General features: G+C 40.3%; 1 protein-coding gene across 4 annotated transcripts in view; it reads left to right on the top strand.

Annotated features, from left to right (window-relative positions):
• LOC110389904 (leukemia inhibitory factor receptor-like) overlaps window positions 1-20,909 on the top strand; it is a 90,511-nt gene that overhangs the window by 49,644 nt on the left and 19,958 nt on the right. For all 4 annotated transcript variants that reach the window (XM_021380967.1, XM_021380966.1, XM_021380968.1 and 1 more), the window contains 9 exons: window positions 7,080-7,236; window positions 7,952-8,072; window positions 10,090-10,238; window positions 12,406-12,569; window positions 13,133-13,307; window positions 13,605-13,874; window positions 15,833-15,962; window positions 17,157-17,320; window positions 19,920-20,065. In XM_021380967.1, coding sequence (XP_021236642.1) covers window positions 7,155-7,236; window positions 7,952-8,072; window positions 10,090-10,238; window positions 12,406-12,569; window positions 13,133-13,307; window positions 13,605-13,874; window positions 15,833-15,962; window positions 17,157-17,320; window positions 19,920-20,065 — 1,401 coding nt within the window. In that variant the 5' untranslated portion in view covers window positions 7,080-7,154. The remainder of the gene's footprint in view (window positions 1-7,079; window positions 7,237-7,951; window positions 8,073-10,089; window positions 10,239-12,405; window positions 12,570-13,132; window positions 13,308-13,604; window positions 13,875-15,832; window positions 15,963-17,156; window positions 17,321-19,919; window positions 20,066-20,909) is intronic.

Genomic DNA, 20,909 nt, shown 5'->3' with positions numbered 1-20,909 from the left:
CTGCTTTGGGAGCATCAGATGCAGTATCTGTGGTGGGAGCCTCTCTTGATGTGTGTGCTGAGCTAGGCGTGGCAGATAATTCTGGAGAACTAGAAGTTCCTGAGTTAGCCTACAAATTAATTGAAAACAGGAATAATTCAATGAGAATGAAAGGCAAACTGTACAGGGTACATACTTAGCTTGAGAATTCTCCAAATACCATCTAATGTGTTCTGTTTAAGTTGTGGTAAAAATAAACCATAGATTCCTACAGCGTCTCTTTGCTTTATTCTGCCCTTTCAGTACGCTGCTCTGCCTGACTGCTGTATCATTGCCCTTTCCTCTCTCCGGCCTGGTTGTCTCAGCAGAAATGTTCTTCTCAATGCTGTCTATCACCTACCTAGTTTGTTCTTGTGTGTGAGCTTTTTTTTTCTTAACGAAGAACCTTACATTGTTCTTCCCAATCCTTTTCAAGATTGTGTCCATTGCTGTGATTAAACCATGTGACATCTATTTCACCTGTGTATTTTCATTTCTTTTTAAAGATGTATCTTCAGGTCTCAGGTTTTGTACATGTATCTGTGTTGTGATGTCAAGGAGGAACTAAATGCTTTCCTGAAATCAGCCTTGGATTGTGGTACTTGTTCATGGGTTTCTTAATCAAATGTCTTCAACCCTTTCTCATCTCAGTCGTTACACAGAATACCTGCATCACCCTCCTCACATCAGGAAGTCCTTTTCAGAGAGTTTTCTCTTGTCTCCTTGCCAGGTGGGGGTGCTTTCTCATACTGCTTTTCTGCTTTGAAGTGTCCACCAGCTCTCAGTCTGCAGCTCCCTTGGTTGTATTTCTGCTGTTTTCAGCAGTACAGGGATTGATAGCAAGGAAGAACTGGTAACACTGAGAAGTGAGTGCAGCTGCTGTGTTGTCCTTGAGACTCAGCCAGGTGAAATGGCTGTATCCAGCAATATCTTTGTAAAATCTCTGGCTTTTTAGGTGGTGCTGGTGATCAGCAGCTTTCAAAATGAGTTTGTGAAAGCATTGGTCATTGAGTTGAGCTTGTGAGTTGTGTCCTGACATCTTGCTCCACCTTGCAGAGCGGGAGCATCCTGGGGTGGCTTTCCAGCACCTCTGAGATGCTGCTGCTGTTTGGCAGAGAGAGGAAGTGGTGAGGATGGAGTTTTTCACTCGTGCTTGGCAGAAACAATAACACACCAAAATATGTCTGAAAGGACAAATAGTATGGCCCTGTGCCCTCCTGCACATTAACTGTGTAATATCTTAACACTTCTTGCTTACTTTTCCTGTGCTGCAGATTAGGAGGCTGTGCTGGTGCAGATAGGCAACTTGAATTATTTCATCAGCTTTCCAAAAGAGAGCTAGTGAATTCTTAAATTAATTCCTCAGAACTGGGGAAAGCCAGATTCCCAGATGGGTTTCAGCCTTCATTTATAAACAATTTTTAGTGATTCATGTCCTGCAAAACTTTTATAACAGGGAATGCTGCCATGTTATAAAACAGAAAGGGAAAGCCTGCATTCAGATCGTTAAAAAGAGATTTTTGTCTCAAGTCTGGGAATTTTTTTAAGAAGGTGGAAGAATGTACTCTGTTGAAAAATAGCCCAAACCTCTCAAATAAATCTTATTAATTTTATTTCTCCTTTTTATATTACTCAGCTGTCTGTAGAGTCAAAGACTGAAGGCTGTGGGGTCAGCAAAGCTGTTTTAAAGAAAGCCACTTCATCCTCTGTTTTTGTCTTCATTGTCTTTACTGTCAGCTGCATTGGCAATTTGCTTTATTTCCCAGAAATGAGTACTTCTGGCATGGATTTTAGATTGGGGAATTTTTTCAAAGTTTTCTGTTGGCGATAGTAGGATGTGGATGTGTAACTCGATATGTGCATACGGACATAGGAGCATTGTCTCTCACTTTGGAGGTTAAATTAGTATCTTTGCCTGGAAAAAAAAAAAGCCAAAGCCAAGTAAAATGAATGCTCTCCAGCTGTGAAGCAGAGTAGTTTTTCTGCTAGCAGTAAGGTTTTGATCTTGGCACCTTCATTTCTGCATATCTGCATTTGGGATGGTGGGTATTCAGTATCTCTGGAAATACAGTCTCTACAGTTTTTTTTTGTGCTGTCCTATGCAATCGTTTTCCCTAAAAGTCTTTATTATTCCGTTTTGTGGTAAATTATTTTGATGATAACTTTAATGATGGAGAAAAAAACAAAATGTAACTAGAGATAACTTACTGATGTACAGATTTGTTACATTTATTACGTTTATTATGCATGATCTCATCTAGTATTCTCCACTTATATTTTCCGTAAGCCTTCTGTGAAAGTTCACTTTTTAACCTTTCCTTTAAAGTACCTGCATGTGGATCGCAAAAATAGGTATGAAAAGTGTGCCCACTGATCCTTAAATCATCAGTTATTAAACCAGATGTGCAGTGTTGCGATTGGCATATCAGACTGCCAGCAGGAAGCAAGCCAGAAAGACTTTTTGATTTTTTTTCAGTCAGTTTTGTTTGTTTGTGTTCAAAGTGGTTTCTAAGCACTTGACAATGAAATACATTCTGAGACCAGAAAACACAAAAATACATTTTTTTTCTTTGTAATTTCTTAATAGAACTTTGAAGAAGTCCTATACTTAAAGAACTAAGATCCTACAGCTGACTAAGAAATACTTTTTTGTTTTAAAAAGAATCGAACAATTGATCAGCTATATTTCAAAATACTAGGCAGAAACAGTTAAACCAAGAAATACACAGTAAGAAACATAGTCAGCAGCAGAGATCGCAGCTATCTTGTGTTTTCCCCTTTGCGCAGTTAAGTCTGACGAGGCTGGGAATGTGTCAGCGTGTCACTGTCAGACATTGAGTGCTCCGCTTGTTTTCTCAGCTTATGACAGAACCCTTAACCTTTACAGCTGTCAAGATTTTGAAGGAAAGTTGTCCACAGATATTTTCCCAGACACATATTATTGAACTGGAATTATCATCTCCTCTCTGTAATCTGTCTGATCTGCCAGTAGGTACACTGCATACCTCACAACATCTTTGGAAGTCCACAGTTAGCATTAATCTGTTTGTTGGCCGGTGTGAGGCTGCTTCACCAGTGTGTGTGCATGCATGTCCTTAATTTTGTTTTAAAGAAGGATCCTCTTCCACTGCCTTCAGTGATGAAGAATCTGAATGTATTTCTCCTTTGTTAGTTTATCTGCATAAAAAGCAATTCAAAATGACTTCTCTCTGGCCACAGGGACAAGGACCAATTGCACACCATAGAGCCCTGAGCAGAAGTCAGAACATCTTCATGTACTGTAGCTTTCAACAAAGTTATTGTGGAATCTTATTTTTAGCAACTGATCTTAAATATATACGGAAGCCTTTGCTGCTGGTATGTCACAAATTTGCATGCAGATGTCTTTTGGATATGTGCACAATGTTCTTCCAGAGCACAGAATTATGGAAGGCTTTTTCCTTATTTTAAAATTGGAAAATTGAGACATTTATAAGAAAGTTCTTTAAGATTAGTTCTGCTGTACAAACATGCTCATGCTAAGTCAGGAGGTCTGCAGCCCATTTGAGGATGAGAGAGGAGTCTAAAGTGCTAGACAAACAGCTACGTGGCAGCTATACACAGCAGTATCCGGGACTGGATCACAAACTGAAATTGAGTCAACAAGGTCTGAACGCTGAGAGAAAAGCAAATATGGCATGGCCTGTGTAAACACATACTACTCAAAGGTTTGCCTTAGGGAAGTTTTTTCATTGTGCTTGGTAATACTCAAGGCTTCAGGGGACAGGAATACTTTTGAAGCTGAGAGTACAGCAGGTTTGGTCCACACAGATATATTCCAGGAATTATCGCAAATCTAGAAATTGGGTTCTGGGAAATGGTGAAAGAAATGGAGTTCATCAGTAGAGACCTGATGACAGTCATCTTCAGTGCAAAAGGTTGCTGTAAATCAGACAATAAACTGTGCTTTATCTTCTGGAGGAAGAAAAGAATAATGTCCTTGAAATAGAGCAAGAGATCACTGTGCAGCAGTTGGGGAACACCAACGATGGTGCCAGTGAAGTGACATGAACAGATTGCCCAGGGAGATTGGACTGTTACAGGATGTCCTGTTGCTGATGGATTTTAATATTGACATCAGTTATAAAAGCTTTAGCTGCAGTTGCTCTTTCCAGTGTAGAGACCGGATTTACCCCCTTCATCTCATTTTAAAAAAGATGCAGACCTAAAACTGAAAGACTTTTACACTTTGCAGCAGCTGCTCCTGTTGCGCTCCAGCATCCTTGGTTAAGGTTTTGACTTCCCCTAACAACACCGAGACCTCTTGTCCTAAATTTATGTCTCTTATTCTTATGTTGTCCTATGCCATAACAGTGTATCTGCATAGAGGGTAACAGGCAATTCATTACTCTGCCAAGTAAGGGAAAAGCTCCATATCTCATTTGAATTAGCCTGGAACAGATGAAAGGCAGCTTTCACCCAAAGAAAGGGAACTTTCTATTTTAAAATTACTTCAGTTCTTTTGTAACTTTGTAATTAAAACAAGCCCATTAATGGGGATCTTTTCTCCTGACTAATGGCATTCAATTACTGGATGTGAATCTTTGATTTGGCAGCTTTTCAGTGAGCTAGAAAATGTATATTAGTAGACAAGAGCCAGGGAGTATACACTTCTTAGGAAAGATTGTGGTTTACAAGATACTCGTCATGCTTTGCATAGAAGCACATAACTTTCCTTTGGTGCCTATCTGATTCTGAAACAGAAACTAAAACTGTGCATGATTTAGGAGAAGTCAGTTTTACTCACATTTCTTGGAATTCACTGTTAAAATGTTAAAGCGCCCACAGTACAGGTGCTATTCAATAAAGTACATATTATAAGAAAGCAAAAAGCGTATTTGCTTGAACCACACACAGGCACGTGTAACTGCTGACTACCTCAGAAACCTGGCATGACCAGACAGGTTCTGCACAGTCACGTACAGCTATGTGTTTAGAAAGTGAGTTCTTTGGGGTTTAATTAACTTCACAGCGCACAGTTTTCTCTGCTTCAAGTGGTATTGGTGCTTTCTCTTTTTCATATTCTGTCCCTGGTTTCTGCAAGCTAACAGAACACTGTCAACTAATTTTGATGTAAAACTTGAGGTTTTGATTATGGGCTTTACTGCAAACCTGAAATGGCCTTTGAAGAAATACCATAAGTACTTGCAAAAAGTCAGTTGTAATTTACATGTACATATCAAATGGAAATCAGCTGTTTTTGTCCTGTTAGCTCCCAGGTCTGTCTGAGTGGTCTTCAGATTCCTGATGAAGTGAGAGGTTTGTGAAAAAGTTTAAACCTGGAGCTTACATCATAGATTTCCATGAGTAATGTGGACAAATATGATATGAAGCCCTCAAGGGATGCCAACATGCAGTGGGTGCTTCTGGCACTGGCAGCATTATATTTTAAGTGCTGGCACATTCTTAATTAGTTCTTAACATGGATTTGTCTACTTTTGATTTGGCCCTGAACAGGTCGCATGGCATGGTTATTCCAGTTTAAGAATGTATAAAAACAAAAATTTGGAAATCATTTGACAATATGGTGAAAATAGAAAAAGTTTTAAGGGTGCTTGTTCTCTCCAAATATAACGTTGACCTTTACACAGAATCTCTCTTAGCTCCAGCACTGCTTGTGCTTTTCCGCCAGTCTGTTTGTTGTAGACCAAAAGAAAGAAGAGGCCACTTGTGAACAGCTCTGGATTATTTGAAGTAATGCTGCTATGTTTCTCCTAACACAGTGAAAACGGATTGGTGGGGAACACGGTAGTCTTTGTGGCACTCACAGGTCTCCTGTGAGGGAGACTTTCTTAAAAATAATAATAATAATAATAATTTTTTTAAAAGGTGGATGTACTGAAGGGATGAAGGAACATCCTCCTGGGGAATGCAGGATTTCAGTAAAGGGTGGCTTCTTTTAAAATTACCAGACACTTTCAGACCAAGCCTGTTATTCTGACAATGAGGTACATCTAGCTTTGGAAGAAACTTCCAAGCTCAGGTGCTTTTTCACTTCATACTTCTTTTGAAAGAGACAGCCTGCATTGTTAGAAAATTGCTCTGTAGGAGAGAGTGTCTCAGCTGTATTCCTATGTGAAAATGATCTATCTCCTTCTGATCTTTGTCAGTGTGAGAAAGCCCCTTCGTATATGAGAATTGTGGTCTCTGGGAAACTCAAGTTTTCAAAGCTTTCAGGTGGTTTGGGAAAAAATGCTTCAGGGATTGGTTGAGCTTGAGGAAGAGCTTTTCTGCAGTTTTGTTTTTGAGAGCAAAAACTGATGCTGTCCAACGTGTGGGTGGAACTGAATGTGTTCCTCAGTTTCTGATGAGCATCTCTTTGGAAAACATGCAACTCATTAATCTTCAGAGAAGATATTAAATATAATATTCTAGATGATTTTTGCCTTAAGGTCAAAATTTACAGCAGCAAGTATCTAGGGACACAGAATAGCCATCTTTTTTTTTTATTTATTTTTCCTCTAGAAATTATTATTTAGCAGCATATTGAACCTGTGATCCTCGGTTAATCAGCTGTGGCTCTGCAGTGTCTGTGGCATCCCATAGGTTTGAGAGGCGAGAATATGGGGAGTTATCAGAGTGGAAAGGAAATCAGATAATCAGATGAACTACTCTGTCCTATTCCCTTACACAAAGAAGGGGACATTTGCAATGATGGTACTCAGGACCTTTTGTAAATGTGACATACAATCTACATTGGAAAAAAACCTTTTCTAGGAGAATACTGCCACATCTGTTCTGTCTGGCATGATATAGTCCTGAAGGAGTTCTGTGTACAGTTGAATTTTCCATATGTTTGAGTCCTGAAATTATCTTTGAAATGCCTTGCTGAACAAGTGTGCATCAGAGAGTGGTTGGGACAGTGAAAAAAGGTTTGCTTGCCAGTCAAAGAAAAGAAAGGCAATAACACACCTGGTGGCAGCACTGAAAAAGAAAAATAGGTGGAACAAAAAGTAGCATTTCTGTAAGGGCAGCTCTGGAATTTCAAAGAGGATTTTCTGTTCTTTTTTTTTTTTTTTTAGTTGTAGAACTGACCAGCTTCTTGGAAGATGATGTTTGTTCCTACTTGAAACTGCCATTTGGTAAACAGAAAAAGAATGTGGAAGAACCCAAACCTTCGCTGCCTTTTAGCGCTAGCTATTTTATGTTTAACAAGCTTAGTGCATGGTCGAGAGATAGGTGAGTATGTTATTATGTAATTCACCTATTTACCTTTTTTCTGTTCCTCTGTACTGTTACCACTTGATTATGGTGCCTTCCTACCTTATGAATGTTCAGAAATTTCCACCACTGTGATCCCACACCATCCTCAAGATAGAAGCAGTGCCAGGCCTGGTCTCTCTATTCCGGCAGCCATTGACGTCTTGTAAACCAGCACAAAGCTGGGTTTTAAATTCTCTATAATGCAACTGTGATAACCTGCATGTGCAGTTGATATAAATCAACTGTGCACTGAGACTATCCTGCTGTATATGTCAGCTGTCTGTGACAGTTTCACACATTTTCATTAATTGCCCTTCTATCATTAATTGTCCTCCATGTGGGACAATGGAGGAAAACAAAAACTCATTAAGTTTATCATCAAAGCTTGCGGTTTTGCCATTGGCCCAAAGCCTGCTTATTAGGCCAGGCTAGGAATGGGTTTTGTGGAGACAGCTGCCTGTCTCGTGCACAAATATAAACCCAGATTTTGCATACTTCTAGAAATCCTTCAGTCTGTGGCTGTCTATAATCAGGCGCACTCAAAAATCATGCAGTGGTTTTAAAATACTGGCCAGACGTATATGCAGTAAATATGTAAAAGTGATGCCTACAGGTATGAACTATAGAAGTTGTTTTACAGTTGGCCATTTATGACCTGCCATTTGTGACTGTAGTTCTTATACATTTTCAGGTTCTCAAGGGGACCCCCAGAATTTAAAATGTGTCACGCACAATTTACGTAAAATGGTCTGTACTTGGGATATCTCTTCTAAAAGAAGACATGGACAAACTGAGTTTTGTTACACTACTGAGTAAGTCCCTTACATACCTGACTGCAAACTACCAAACTATGATGAAAGTATAGTTTTACCTCAGTCTCTGCCCATGAAATTCATAATGCTTTTTTTTTCCCCTAAGAGTCTGCTTGCCAATTGTCCTCCAGTGGTGCTCTCTGCAGGCACTGTTAACTCAGGCAATGGCAGGGTTTCTGGTGAAGTTGGTTTTTTTTCACACTAACAATTCTCCTGCCAAAATCTCCTCCTTGATCTCTTCAAAGAGCTGGAAGATGCTGTCTTTTACTCAGAGTTCTCTGTGTGTCTGCCTAGTCCTTACTCAGAGATTTCATAAGGGACATCCTCATACCAGGTTCAGTCCAAAAGGAAATGATAGTTGGAAGAAGCAAATCTTGATATTGTGTGCCAAAGAGGTAGAATACATAACGATCAAGATTTACATGTGGAAAAACATTAAAAATCTCTTGGTGGCTGTCTTATAACCTATATAAATTTTAAGCTGTCTGGAGAACATTTTATCAGCGATAATGTGAAACTGAGTCCACAAATTCAGTAGCCTTTCTGAAGTGAATGCAAGTTGAAAATTTCAAAAAACATGAAAAAAATTAAATCTTCAGTATGTTTTTCACTAAGGAAAGCTACATGTGCAATTCCCCATGCTGTGGGCCTGCCAGATACTTACCATGTGCTAGGACTGAATTCAAATTGTTTTTGTATCTTGATCCTTCTCCCAGTCCAGACATTTGCACTCTTTTTTTCCTTTTACTTCTGCAGGCAGCCCAGACTTTTCCTTGGGGTCTCAGGGCTTGGCTGCACTTCTTCCACCTACATGCTTGATTTCTTTGTGTAGTTATTATTCTTGCATTGCCAGCTATTATTTCTATACAAAAATTGCATGTATGTGATATTTTGACCAGAGTTCAGGAGTGCAGAGTTCATAAGGTACTGCCCTCAGAACAGCAACAACCATGTAGCTGCTTCTGTTTCTCCTTAGCAAAGCAGAACAAGGTTGAGTCCCCTGAACAGAGACTGAGGGATAAGCTTCATGCAGACCTCCCAGAGGGAAAGAAATTTTGTTTTTCATTTGCCCAAACATCCTCTAATGATATTTCAGTACGGAAGAGGAATAGCCTTTCTGAGCGCTCAGGTCTCATCTGACCTTCACTAGTCCAGAGTCTTTTATGTGAATCTGGAATGTTCAACCCAAGCTCTTGACTTCAGCAGATAGGAGTTCCAGGGTCCTGTTCCAGTTCATAAGTGAGTAATAATCTCTCAGCAGGAAGTCTGGCATTGTTCTCATCATTTTCCTTCCTCCTATCATTGCCTCAAGAGGAAGATTTGGATTTTTCCAAGCTTTTTTTCCTTTCTAGTTGCATATCAATGATTATGAGCAAAGGGACTTGACCCATGCATTGTTGTTTTATGTATGTATCTACGACCTTTAGACAAAGGCCAGATCACATTGTGCTGAGCACTGCACAAACATTGTGTGCAGACTGTATTTCCATCTGGAATCTTAGCAGTTCTCTCCCCTGAACTCTGTTCTTCCTCTGCTAGCTGATTTGTTTTGAGGTGGGGTCACAGGTGGGTGAGCATACCGTTTGCATCCACAAGCCATACCTTTGGAAAGAAATTGAGAGAGATGGAGTCAGGAACTGTAAGGAAAAAACTGTTGAGTTTTGATTTTTTTAAAAAAAGATTAAATTGTTTTGCAGTACTGATTCATGGTAACTGTAAGTTTGTGCCTTGTGGTTAAAAAGTCAGTTTTTCACATTGAAGTGTTCTCTTAACAACTGGGTGTCCACATTATACTACTAGTGCATGGTCTACCACTATGATAAAAGTGGCTTGAATGATGGGGATGTCTATTAATCTGATGCTAACCACAGCACATTCAAGTTCTTCACAGACAGGTTTGATATGGAGTTCTGTTTCTTACATTTCAGAGAATTTGTGTTTTGTTAGTATCCTAGATATATGACTTAACTTGTCTTAACTTCCTATCAGCTGAAATACCTGCTTAATCCTCTGACAGCCTCCTTCTTCCAGTGTGTTTTAAAACTAAGGAGAAAAGGGTCGAGATTCCAGTCCCAGAGAGCTCCACCACTGTGAAAATAACCACATACAGCATTTCTGGAACAGCCTTTGCTTCTAGACACTTCGAAATTCACAAGAAAAACATCTGTAAGTGTCAGGTTTTATTGGTGTACGTTGTACCTTCATAATATGTATTAAATACTGTAGAAGTGTTGATACTTGCATATTTCTTTGTCAGTGTTCCTGTATATAAAATGTTAATGAGTCCATATGAATCTAACCATACATAGTCAGTTGTTATTTCTCCTCCCTCAGGGGGAAAGAAAGACCCCTCAGCCCCCTCATCACAGAGAAATCAAGGACAGAATGTGAGGAGAAACAAAGCCCAGTGTTTTTAGATCCTGCTAATCACTCTGTGCCCTTCTTCTCTTTGCAGCAAATCTAGAAAGGATTTGTAGGATAGTTACTGGTTTACATTCTGAAGTACCTACGTGGAGCATAAAGTGCATTTGCTCAGACTTGACTGGGAGAAGGCAGATTAAAATTCCTAGTGCTTGTTCTCCCTTTTTAAGTACCGAACCAGTACAGAATTAAGTTGTTTACTCCTGCAATTAGGCAATGTTTTAAGATCAGTTATATCAAGCATCATTCATGACAGGCTTGTATTTTCTTACTATGTGCTGGTTATCCATTCAAGTTTGTATGAAACTGAGCATACACATTTATGCTTGGCACCTTTGCTGCATTGTATTGGAGTCATAGTTTAATAAGACAAACTTTTTCCTGCTTCCTTTCTCCCAAAGGTGGAAGAAAGCAAGAAAGCATCTGTAGGCTGAGGCAGTGGTGCCCTACACTAAATTCCTACCTTGATAACAGTACTGTGGCTTGCTTGGCTCTGAGGAAATTTCACTGATCTTGGTGTCCTGTGTTCAAAAGGAGATCCCCTTATCTCAAACAATATGTATGCCCACAACCTCTCCCTAGAGTTTCAAGTGTGTGTTCTTCCAGGTTCTCTGTAGTTGTTTTGTTACGATAACAGTCCCCTAATGCCACTGCCATGTAATCTGCGCTAGTAGTTTTAGCCATTGGCATTGTGTTGTGTATTTCCAATTCTACCTCTTGCTATCAATCAAGTTTAACAACACTAGCTGCTTCCAAGCGTTTCTTACAGAAGTAGAACCTGAACTAATAGACAGCTAATTTTTCCATCAGCTTACATCTTCTGGTGGTTCTTCAGTGGCAACTTCACTGATCATCCCAGCTCCTCAGTTGTAAGATGAAGATTGGCATTGGCAGTCTGATGCACTTGCTCATAATTTAGTCTTTGGTTCTGGCTAGCCTCCATAATATTTAATGCAGCCAAAATCTAAACTCAATAGCCCTTCTTATCCATGGCTCAGTTTTCTCCTCCACTGAAAGCAGCTAGGGAACTTGAACAAAACAGAACCAAAAAATATGTGGGGAATAGACTGGCTTCCCCAGCATCTGTCTGACTCCAGAAGGGAGGACCCTTTCAGGTTTCTCACAAGATATCCCGAGTAGTGTGTTAATCATGCTGAACATGTTGTAAGCTCTTAGAGCCTTGGCCAGGACCCAAGCTGGATAAATAATGCATTTTAAAGACTAGATTTATCCTGCACCAGGCCCAGTTCCATCTGAACTGCTACAACCCTTGCCTCTCAGCCTCTTGCTTCATCACTACTCACTTGTAGAAGAGATGCTTCTGTTTAATCTCGCTGTCATGTCCCCATCACCATGTCATGCCTTCCCTATTTCTTGTATCTTGAAATCATATTCCTCATCATCCTCTCCAGAGCCTCATGTGAGCTTCTTCCATGCTGTGCTTCTGCTCTCCTACCTCTCTGCTTCCTCTTTTGTTGAGTTGCCTCTTTTCTGCTTGTCTCTAAAACCCTCTTCTTTCTTTGGTGGATTATCACATCCTCCTCTCTCCTCGTATTCTTACGTACCCTTCAATTCTATACTACACATTATCTCTGTGGCATTGAGTGAAAGTTGTGAAAGATAAAATGCCTTCCTTGCCACACATTATGAAGAATCAATTTGCGATCACTGAATTACACGTCTGCAAGAAACTGTTATCTGGTGACTCATCAGCACCTGTGCTGTCCTCAGCACTTTTCTGCTCAAGTAATGACAGAGCACATCTTGTTCTAGACACAGAAGTTGAGTTACATGTTTGTATGGCTACTAGCCAGTTCAGAGCAGAAGTGTGTCTGTTAAACGCCTGGAGGGCTGATGTTGCTGACTAATAATTTGAATACGTTTCGTTTTTTTTCTGCCCTCTCTTTTCAAGCATTTGTTCCACTTGCTCCACGCATTCTTAGTTTAACACCTGACTTTTCAACTTCCACGTTAATTCTGAAGTGGAATGATAATGGATCAACCTTCCCATATGGACTGGATGCCTCTTGGGAGATTGAGATACTCCGTAAGGAAACAATGGAAAAAGTCACACGAGTAAGTCCTTTTAGTCCTTTATGAAAAGTAAACGTGCAGATTTTACCTTCAGTCATCAGTAGGTATCTTGAAGTCACAGTACCTTATAAATTTAACCAGAGTTTAGAAAACGACATCCCCAACCTTAGTTTTCTAACGTAATTTGTAACCCTATTTTATTTTTTTTAGAAAAGGAAAATAGATAAAATACGTATTCTAAGGCTAAAATTTAAAAGAGATTCATGGTGGAAAAGTTGGAACATGGAGGAGGCCCTGAGTACTGGGATACAATATGTACCTTCTGAAATGCACAGCAAGCTGCCTGCTCTCCCTCTGTTGTCTGCCTTCTGGTATTTCTGGCTGGTGGTTTGCCTGGCTGGTGGGCTGTTTAGCATCTTAGACTCTTGTCCAAGTAAATTCACAAAGCAACTGAAAGTTAGATGAAACACTGCGACTATCCACTGCGAATTTATTGTTTACTTCATGTACTTTCCCGTTCTGTTGACAGCTGTAAGATTATGTCTCTTTGCTAACAACCATTCACAAACTCTTTTTTTTGTGTGTGTGTGTGGAAAACTTTTTAGGAATCTTACAATTCTAAACTGACCCATGAAGACATCATTCATTCTTGGAACTGGAAATCAGATATGCCTTTGGAGTGTACATCGCACTATGTGAAGATTCGGCAATATATTAATGTAACACAATTTGATGGCCACAAGGATTGGAGTGACTGGAGCCCAGCAGAAGTGGTTCCTGGTATGTATGTTCCATTATCATCAGATGGACTTTGATTACTTTATGAAAACTAAGGCAAAGCCAAAGGAAAAGTGTTAAGGCTGTGATGACTCACTGTTCTTGGGGTATTCTAAATAGAGAAATAATTTAATCATTAGTTAATGAAACCTCATAAGCATTGATTTGGGTGCATTGCTGTACTCCTGTGTTATGTTTTCACTGATTGGCAGCATATTTATAGCAAATTGTTCTAATTATTCTTTTCTTTTTCTTTTCCTTTTTTTTTTTTTTCCTTTTTGTTTTCTCTGTCTCTGTTAGGAAAAGATACTGAGCCCAATGGAAGTGGACTTTTTCCTCAGGACACTGTGGTGGCAGTGGGCTCAAATGTAACATTTTGTTGTGTCCACGAAGAAGGACGGCAGGTACAACGGATGTCATACGGAGCAAAAGATTACCCACTAATACATCTGAGCAGTCGGAGCAGTGCAATCAGAGTGCTAAATGCCAATGCTTCACATGCCAGTGGGACAAATATAGTGTGCAGAATGTCTGAAAATGGGATGGATGGAACTGTCTTGTTTGTAGGATGTATGTATAATTATGTTTACTAACCTTGAGGAAATACTTTTGGGACTCTCGGGTCTGCTGGGAAACATGCAGTTGTGGCTTTCTTGCTATTCCCTAGCTTTTGGTTTCTGAGGATATACTAGGATTTTACTTGTATGACTAATTTCATTGTGGAAACTCCAGCACATGGAGAAGACACCAGGGCTGAGAGGGTGAGGGGTTGGGGGGTACCCATGTGAGTACCTATGAGAGTCTCCTAGAACCTGTACCATTGCATCTTTGCTTCTGGACCTCTTTTCCTGAGGCAGTTCTTCATTATCTGGAATACTTATCGGTTATTAGCATTTAAAGATTTATCCTCATTTTCTGTCACTTTTGGCTAACATGTATTTCAGTTTGGTCCTAATAAAGGCAAGAATAAAAGCAAGAATTGTAAGTGAAGACTGATTTACCAACCAGTCAAATGAAAGTAATAGAACAGTTATGCTTGAAGCAACAACAGATGCTCATCCAGGGCAGTAACTTCCTGGGAGCTGATTACAGTGAGGGAATTTGACTGGCAGTTCATTTCCCCTGGGAAATCTTCTAAATATTCTTTTAATATTTTATTTAAAGGTGCTGTATCTCCATGTATCTTTTCTGTGTAACTTTGCCAGCCTCAGAAATCTCTTCCAGATGTGGCTACCTTTTGAAACAAACTATTGAAGTTATCTGTTTCTTCTTTCCATTAATTATTAACCTCAGAGTTTTGTGTGTTTGCACCACAATGGTTATGAGAGTTGCCATCTTCCAATAACTCCAGTTTTCCATTGTAAACACCCACCTTTTAACTTAGAGTCTTTGGGACTGAGGAACTCTTTTTGAAAGTGTGTTCCAACTCCAACCTGTATCTTTTAAAAGTTACTGTCTTCTTGCATATTCAGTCTGTGTTAGAAAATGCAAAACAGAATCCAGCCTTTAATGACTTCTCAGTGAGATGCAGTTTTTACATTATCTGTGCTCTGTTTGCTTTTATGGAAGAACCTTCCACATAAGTGATCAGTGTTCCGTGAATGAAAACTGTGATAATCTTCAAGGATTATTCCATGCAGTACTTTCTGAAGAGCTAGGCTGTAGTGAAGTCTGTGTCCTGCCAGTATTTCTTGTACTTGCCAGTGTAGCTACTTAGTGGGAAGCGAGACTTGCCAGCATATTCTTCCTGATGAGATAGATTTGGAGAAAAGAAAGTAGAGGAAATGAATATATATCTACACCATTTTAGTTAATCTTAGACCTGGCAAAGTAAGTGTTACTCTTCTTTGCCTTTTACTCTTCTTAGTCTGAACTAACCCCTGCCACTGTTGCCTCATGTGTTAGTTCCCTTCTATATGGCAACTATATGGATATTACTGTGCTACATTTTGGGGAAAAGTGTGTGAGACTTGAAGTGAGGCACTACACAGCCTCGCATCAGCCTGATTACCCTGTCTGTGTTGGCAGTACTGTCCATCTTCTCCAAGAAGGCAGTCAACAGTGGTGTAGTATGGGAGAGAAGAACAAGCTTTAAAATGAAATGATGGGCGCTTTCAAAGCAACAGTGAAAAGAATGAGGGAATCATGGTTTGCTTAAATTTTCAAATGCAGGATCAAATTCTTTCCTAGGGGAACATCTCTTTGACATGACTTGCTTGGAGAATGCAAAGCAGTCGTGGGTCTGGCACATGAAAAATTCCTAAATTGCTTCATTGTTAAACTGACACTCGCAGTTTTGTAAATGCCTTGACAGAGCTTTAGTGAAGTCAGAGCCTGAAGCTTGTAAACACGGGGTTTACCAGCTTACCTACCCACTTAGAAGCCCAGAGTCAAGCGTGAATCAGTTGGGGCTGATAATAATCATTCATTTTATTTATTTATTTGTTTAAGCACGTGTCGCAGTGTCACTTATCACCCTGGGATGGGAATACTTTGTCTAACTGTTTTGGTTTTATTTTGTGGTACAGATGGCCCTGATATTCCCCAAGACCTCAGCTGTGAAACATCCAACTTTGTGATAATAAAATGCACCTGGAAACCAGGTAGAGCCAGTGGACTATATGGAGTACGAGGAACAAAGTACAGTTTATTTGAAAGGTAAAACCATTCAGCATTGTAGGAGAGAAAAGGCAGAACTAGAACACATCCATTTGCTGCCAGTGACTAATTGTTCAGTGCCTCCTTACCTGATGTAAGTTCTTCGTTGTTTGAAGCCTGAAATATTTTTGTGGAAGTTGGATCTGAACTCTAAGAAAAAAATGGGAGGAGCCTAGTTTTGCAAAATTGCAATGAGAATTGGAGATGGTATTTCCCAAAGACCTATGCTGTTATGGACTCATGACAAAATAAACGGCTTATTGTGTGAGACTACTGCCAACATGTGGATAAGACCAATATGAGAATACCAAGAGATTATAGGAGTCATTTACTCTTTTTTTTTTTACAGTGCAACCTGTGTCAGATCATCTTTTAGATATTTACTTAACTTCTGCTATGCAGGATGATAGAAACGTACCGAGGAGCAATTATAAAGCAGACCAGGGGGCATTTCCCAAATATTACTAAGGAAAATACAATAAACCTACTCCCATTCTCCTCCCAGCATCATAAGCTGGACTGTGTAGAGCAAGCAGAGTGTGTGTTACCTAGGAGACACTGGAAATGAGAAATAACACTGGTATGATCCTGAGAAAAAAGTGGAAGCTGATGTCCCACTAGTTTGCCTTATGTGCTAGGCATAGGCAGACAGATTTTTACCTCTGAAGATGTAGCTCTGGTCTTGGGTATTACCAGGCTGCTTTCGATTTAAAGATGTCTGAGACTAGTGAATATATCGTAGGCAACAAATCTTAGTATAGGTTTGGCAGGGCTGATAGAAGGATGTTATGTATGTTACATTTCCTTAGCTCAGAAAGCAGTCAAGAACATACTTCCAATGCAAATGTATGCTGATCTGAACAAAGATACTTCAAATAAGACTCTTAGTTGTGACTTGTGAGGTGGTTTTACAGGACCTACCTGTTTTCCAGGCTTTTGAGAAATGAGAAGATGGAAATGTTATGCTAGTGAAAGAGGGGAGTTTCATGTGAGAATGGGGCAAGTCATAACTGATGCCACTTTAACTTGCATTGTGGTGTTAGATATGCCTCTGCAGTAATATCATTCTGTAAGCCATGCGTTTTAATGAACACATTATTCTTTACTGTGTTTTTTTGTCTAGACTTCTGAGTGCTGCTATAAATTACCTTATTCAAAAATAAATTTGTTTCCCTACCCTTTTTTACTTTGTAGTATATCTGGTAAAAATGTTTCCTGTGAAGTAAATGAAATGAAAAAAGAGCGTGTTTGTGGCTTTCCAGTTCTGGCTGATCAGAAAACTTACAGTTTCATATTAGGCGTTTCCAATCCTATTGGACAAACAGAGGCATCACTTTTGGTTGATTTAAATCAGAGAGGTAAGTCTTTAGAGTTATGAAGGCAAAGAGATATGTTTACTACACGCTAAGGGTTGTATTTGGAAAAATACTGACATAGTATACTTGTGATTGTTTTGCTTTGTTGTCACAAGTTTTTTTTTCTTAAGCTTAAGAAGGCTTACCACATGTCCTAAGGCTAAGATAGGGTGTACAGGGAGATGCCTGTACTGTATGTACTCCACAGCAGTACTGCTGGATGTATACACTGTTAGATGGATGAATGCTGCTTGTGATCTAATAACAGACAACTGCTGTTTATGTGTTGCTTTGTATTCTAATCAGCAATTAAAATTTAGTTATAACTGTGTGAACTGCAAGGGTAGATCGTAGCTGACCAAGCTGGTGACCTTCTATGATGGAGCAGTGGCGTCAGTGGGCAAAGAAGGGGCAACTGATGTCATCTGCCTGGACTTGTGCAAGGCTTTTGACATGGTCCTGTGCACATTCTTATCTCTAATTGGGAGAGGTATGGATTTGAAGGCTGGTCTATTTAGTGGATAAATAATTGGTTGGATGTTTGCAGCTAGACAGTGGCTGCAAATAATGGTTCTATATCCAGGTGAAGACTGGTCATGAATGGTGTCCCCCAGGGATCCATCTGGGGACCAGTGCTCTTTAATATCTTCATCAGTGACATAAATGATGGCATCGAGTGCACCCTCAGCAAGTCTGCAGATAACACCAAGCTGTGTGGTGCAGTTGGCACAACAGAAGGAAGGGATGCTGTCCAGGGGGACCTGGAAAGGCTCGAAAAGTGGGACTACAAGAACTTCGACAAGGACAAGTGCAGGGCCTTGCACTTGGGTGGGGGCAATCCCAGATGTGTCTACAGACTGGGAGAAGAGTTCATTGAGAGCAGCTCTGAGGAGAAGGACTTGGGGGTTCTGATGGATGAAAAGCTGAACATAAGCCTGTGCTATGCACTTGCAGCTCTGAAGACTAACAGAATCCTGGGCTGCATCAAAAGAGAGGTGGCCAGCAGGGTAGGGGAGGTGATTTTCCCCCTCTGCTCTGCCCTTGTGGAGCCCCATCTGGAGTAGTGCAGCCAAGTCTGGGGCCCCCAGCAAAAGAAGGATGCAAAGCAGTTGGAGCATGTCCAGAGGAGGCCACAAGGGTGATCAAAGGGCTGGAGCACCTCTCCTATGAAGAAAGGTTGAGCAACCAGGGCTTGTTTAGCTTGGAGAAGGAGAAGGCTTTGGGGAGACTTCATTGCAGCCTTCCAGTTGAAGAGAGCTTATAAGCTGGAGGGAGACTGACACAGTCTAATAGTGATAGGACGAGGGGAAATGGCTTTAAACTAAAAAAAGGGAGATTTAGGCTAGATGTTGGGAAGAAATTCTTTACTCAGAGGATGCCGAGGCACTGGCACAGGCCTCCCAGAGAAACTGTGGATGCCCCATCCCTGGAGGCATTCAAGGCCAGGTTGGATAGTGCCTGGGCAGCCTGATCTAGTGGCTGGCAACTCTGCCCACAGCAGGGGGTTTGGAGCTTGATGGTCTTTAGTGTCCCTTCCAACCTAAGCCATTCTATGATTCTGTACTTCAGTGTCTCCTCATCCAGCAAAATATTGTGCAGGTTCACACTGGCAGCATTTGGAGCATAAAAAGGCAATGCTAAAAGGAACTAGCAAGAGCATTACTTACTGTTGGTAATAAGCATGTGGTCATGATCATCTGCTGTTATGAACTTATGTCATTCCTCTCATAGTATAAAAAAAAAAAAAAAAGAGGGAGAAGATGCTCACCTTTCTTGTGTTGACTCTTCCCTGTCCTTTTCCACACAAACACAACTACTGCTGTGGATTCTAGGGCTTATAGCTTTCAGCTGTCCACTCCGTAAAACTCCATTTGCAGTTAAAGATGATTCATTTATTTTCATCTCCTGTTGACAATTAGCCTGAGACTAGAACTGTTGGAATGCATAGGCAGGTCACTTTGGTATAACTTATTTCTGTTAATGATAAACTGGGCTGTTTTGCACCCAGTCACTATGACTGCTGTTTTCCATTTGTTTCCTTTCCTTTCTTTTACTCTCTGTACGCTTAATTCCCAAAGCAGAGCACAAATTTGCTCAAGGGTAACTGGAGCAATTCCAACAGTAGAGATTTATTTTCTCTAACAGCTCTGAGTAGTAGTACTGAATAGTCCACAAAAGCTCCATGAAGGGAGTTTTGGACAGAGAGGGGTGGAGAGGTCTGCAGATTTTAAGTTCTGACTTGCGAAGTTCCCATGATTGGGTGAATTTCATGTGTCACTGCAGTTCTCTGAGATAGCCCATGTGTCACTGTTTTGGTAAAATAGCTAGGAGGTGAAATGTTTTTCTGCATCTCCAACTCCTTATCACGTATGCTAACAACACTCAGCATAAGTAAATCTGTTTCCGTGTTTAATAACTGAGAAGTGCATCAGGAGTGAGGCTGTTTGCAGGTGCCTCTGCAACACCAGCTGTCTGAAGTGCTAATTGGGTAATTTATTTATTCTTCTGATTTTCTTCAATCTTTCAGAACGTAATTTTTTTTACTCTAAAATTAATGTGTTTTTTTTTTCTTAGAATAAATGTTTTTCCTTTAATTTTTAAGTTAATCCAGCAACTCCAGAAAAGCTAGCTGTTTCTGGGAACAGCTCCACAAGTGTCCATCTGCGCTGGTTTATAAATGGCAGCTTTGCTGAGATCAGGCTTCTATGTCAAATTGAGATTAACAGTGGCCACTCTGAGCAAAAACTGGTAAGTCTTATTTTCAGTGCTTTTTTTTTGGCTCAAATGTTGTTCTTTTTCCATATCTTCATGCTGATCATCTTACCAAATGATTTTTGTAATTAATTACAGTTAGAGAAAGTTCTGCTCACTTTCATTGTTGCCTGCTATACTTTATTTTGCCTGTTTTTAAGTAGTTTAGGGGAAAGTCAGTGTAGCTACAGTGTTATTTGGTACTTCAAGAAGATACACTCATGCTTTCATGCACAGTACTTTTTTCCTACCCTTTAGGTAACAGTTCTTGCAGTCTGTCCTTTATGCTGCAAACTGTACTGATGATGCACGCTCATTCCAGGTTTTGCTTCTGCCCCACAGACTTCCACAGTGATTGTTTCTGATTGCCGCTAGTAATCTGTAGTTGATTTTCTTTTTTCCCCCCTTCTACACAGAGAACATTTCATTTGCTTGCTGTTGGCAATTATGTATATAAAATGTATATGACTGTAATACAGAGTTGCTAAACATGCTCATATGTCATTGAGGCAGAGGCATAGAAGGGAGGGATTCTCCCACTGGCATATCAGTAGGTAATCCTTGTTGAAGACCTCTGCAGCTGGAGAGGAGTTGGTGGCTTTGGGTGGTGTTCAGATTTCCAGCATTCAGGCTTCCTCCCCACTACTGCCCAGCATTGGTGTTCTGTCACTTATTGGAGCTGCGTATTTATTCTGCTGTCAAAGGAGCTTAAGGCACTAATTTAGACACCAGCATCGGATACCAAGCATAAGTGGTGGGAATATATCCCCTTCTTCCTTATTGCCTAACCTAGCATGTGGGTGATCTGTATCAGTGGGGAAGCCTAATGGCAGAGCTGCCT

The sequence above is a fragment of the Numida meleagris genome, chromosome Z, assembly GCF_002078875.1.
Source record: "Numida meleagris isolate 19003 breed g44 Domestic line chromosome Z, NumMel1.0, whole genome shotgun sequence".
NCBI classification, from domain to species: Eukaryota; Metazoa; Chordata; class Aves; order Galliformes; family Numididae; genus Numida; species Numida meleagris.
This window is presented reverse-complemented; position numbering and strand designations above follow the sequence as displayed.